Source organism: Arachis duranensis, chromosome 9 (genome assembly GCF_000817695.3).
Source record: "Arachis duranensis cultivar V14167 chromosome 9, aradu.V14167.gnm2.J7QH, whole genome shotgun sequence".
Taxonomy (NCBI): Eukaryota; Viridiplantae; Streptophyta; class Magnoliopsida; order Fabales; family Fabaceae; genus Arachis; species Arachis duranensis.
Window position 1 is genome coordinate 100,564,966 of NC_029780.3, and position 2,368 is coordinate 100,567,333.

The 2,368-nt window shown below is 40.5% G+C and overlaps 2 protein-coding genes across 2 annotated transcripts in view; both read right to left on the reverse strand.

Annotated features, from left to right (window-relative positions):
• LOC127741592 (protein BOLA2-like) overlaps positions 1 to 664 on the reverse strand; it is a 7,364-nt gene extending 6,700 nt beyond the window's left edge. The window contains exon 1 of the mRNA XM_052254347.1: positions 557 to 664. Coding sequence (XP_052110307.1) covers positions 557 to 664 — 108 coding nt within the window. The remainder of the gene's footprint in view (positions 1 to 556) is intronic.
• Positions 665 to 949: 285 nt separating this feature from the next.
• On the reverse strand, positions 950 to 1,696 carry LOC127741593 (uncharacterized). The gene is made up of 2 exons (XM_052254348.1): positions 1,392 to 1,696; positions 950 to 1,223 (listed from the first exon to the last, which is right to left on the reverse strand). The coding sequence occupies exons 1-2, from the start codon at positions 1,694 to 1,696 to the stop codon at positions 950 to 952; spliced, it is 579 nt and encodes a 192-aa protein (XP_052110308.1).
• Between the last annotated feature and the right edge of the window lie 672 nt (positions 1,697 to 2,368).

The window sequence follows — 2,368 nt, forward strand, 5'->3', positions numbered from 1 at the left end:
CCCCCTAACAGAAATTTTCGCCCTCGAAAATTCCATCCATCACTATGAGTACGCGAGCGTAGTCTGCCTTTATATCCAACACATAACAGTTCCAATGTCCTTTTACTCTGCGCGCTTCCACTACCGCGCTCTGATTTTTCTATCTCCAAGGGTCTCGGTCATTCGTTCAACACCGACCAACAGCCTCGTTCCTTACTTTTATCGTCTCATCAACCCACACCCTATTAATCTCAAATCATGTCATCAATAATATTGTCATCTTTGTTAATTATAGCCATCATCCCACATCACTATAATCAATCAAAGCTTTCTTCGTTTTTAGAATTCAATGAGTTTGGACTAACAAGCTGACAAACTCTTAAGAATCCACTTTCTTTTACTAATCTATAAAAGCTTTCGAGACACATCTCTTTTGTTGAAGTTACTCAGATCAAAAAATCATTTTCAAAAAATATAACCAACACTCCTTCAAATTCTTGAAAAAAAATTCAACAGCACCTCCCCAAAAATTGGAGTTTACCACCCGTCATGAGTTTCCTCAAACCAATCTCAGTACCGCATCAGCATTGCAATTTAAAGGTTTCCAAACGATTCTTCTGAAACCATTCATTACAAATCTTGATCTAAATCCAAGGTCACCATGACCAAACATCATAGCACTCATCTCTCAAACACGACAACTTACACTCAATCATCATCTAAATCCGACTATGCATCAATGATAATTTCCTCAAGTACCCAACCACAACTTAGCATGACTGGTATTTCAAATCAACGTTTCCAAATCCATCATTTAGGACCATTCCTTATCTATTTAAATCAAAGGAACTAAAAGTCACGGGTTCAATCCGTTTCACCAAAAATCCAAAAATTAACCAACTATATAACAAATACAACACATCATTCTTAACAGAAAATCATTTACATCAGAGGCATTTATCCATTTGTATTAAGGCAATTCCTTACTCGGTTTCACACACTCTTCAGTAATTCTGCTCTTATTCACTAACTCTGAAAAAGTTCGGATCTCCATTGGTCCCACTGAACTTAAGATGTCACTCCGAAGCCCTTCTTCATACTTAATGCATTTCCATTCCTCGAAGTCTCCCGGAGCTCCATGACACATGCGGGAAAACCTGAATAGCTCCTCAAATTTGTCTGTATACTCAGATACAGACATAGCACCTTGCTTCAACTGTAGTAACTCCAATTCCTTGGCTGTCCTGGCGGAATTTGGAAAGTACTTCTTATAGAATTCCACCTGGAAGGCATCTCAAGTGATAGGATCATTCCCCTGTTGCAGGAGACGTCGAGCCCCTTGCCACCAATGCGATGCTTCCCCCATGAGCAGATAGGTAGCAAATTCAACATGCTGCTCTTCAGGCACCAACTGCGCTTGCAGTGCTCGCTCCATGGCTTGAAACCAAGTATCAGCTTCAGTTGGATTGGTGGTTTCCTTGAACTTAGGTGTGTTAACCTTTAAGAAAGTTGCCAGTGTCATCGGGCCCTGAGCTTCCCTTCCGCCATTGCCATTATTGTTTATCTGTTGCCCAAGGGCCTCCGCAGTGGCCTGCATAGCAGCAGCCATATTCTCCAACGCCGCCATAAGGTTTACCGGGCTATTCGAGTTGATTTCCGGTTCCTGTGTACTAGAACGATCTCTCTCACATCCCCGACCGGGTCCACGAGGCGCCATCTGGTTCCTATACACACCAAACAATCGATATCAAGTTGATCAGTCTCAATATCGGAAGTATAGTGCTTCAAAGTACCAAAGGTACACTCATGGACTTCATGCTAGATGTATAATGCATGCTCATGAACGTTTATGCCAATTATATCAAGCAGATATACTAATAGCACATAACACACACACAGAGAATGCACAGAAGCATAATCAGTCCATCCCTCAGGCTCTACAGGAACGAACTGCTCTGATACCATAATGTAACACCCTACCATACAGAGTCTTATGCTTAAGTCATAATGCAGAGATGGCAAGGTATTACGACCTCTAAAATAAAAATTTAGTACGTATAGTAGTATGAATGATTGATTATAACTAGGAGCCTTTGTAGAAAAAGGGGTAAACAAAAAATCGCAACTCTAAAGCGCAACACTCCGATCGATAACATAACGAACAATGATAACCAACGCGTGATTATATATAAACAGAGGAGTGTCAAAAACAGGAATATCAAGACTCAGAATCCGGATGCGAAGATAACCGGTCCGAGCATAACAGTATATACATATGATAAAATAAGGAAAACCCCAAAGGAAACCCAAAGGGACACAAATACATAAACCTATTCTCCAAAATCTCCAATAAGAGGAGTCATCACAGTTTGTATTATTCAATGGAGAT

What these genes read in the sequence shown, in the direction of transcription:
- LOC127741593 (XM_052254348.1), bottom strand. Translation starts at nt 1,696, where the DNA reads ATGGCGCCTCGTGGACCCGGTCGGGGATGTGAGAGAGATCGTTCTAGT. An exon ending in GAGCGAGCACTGCAAGCGCA is followed by an intron (nt 1,224 to 1,391) that starts GTTGGTGCCTGA and finishes AAATTCCGCCAG; the next exon opens with GACAGCCAAGGAATTGGAGT.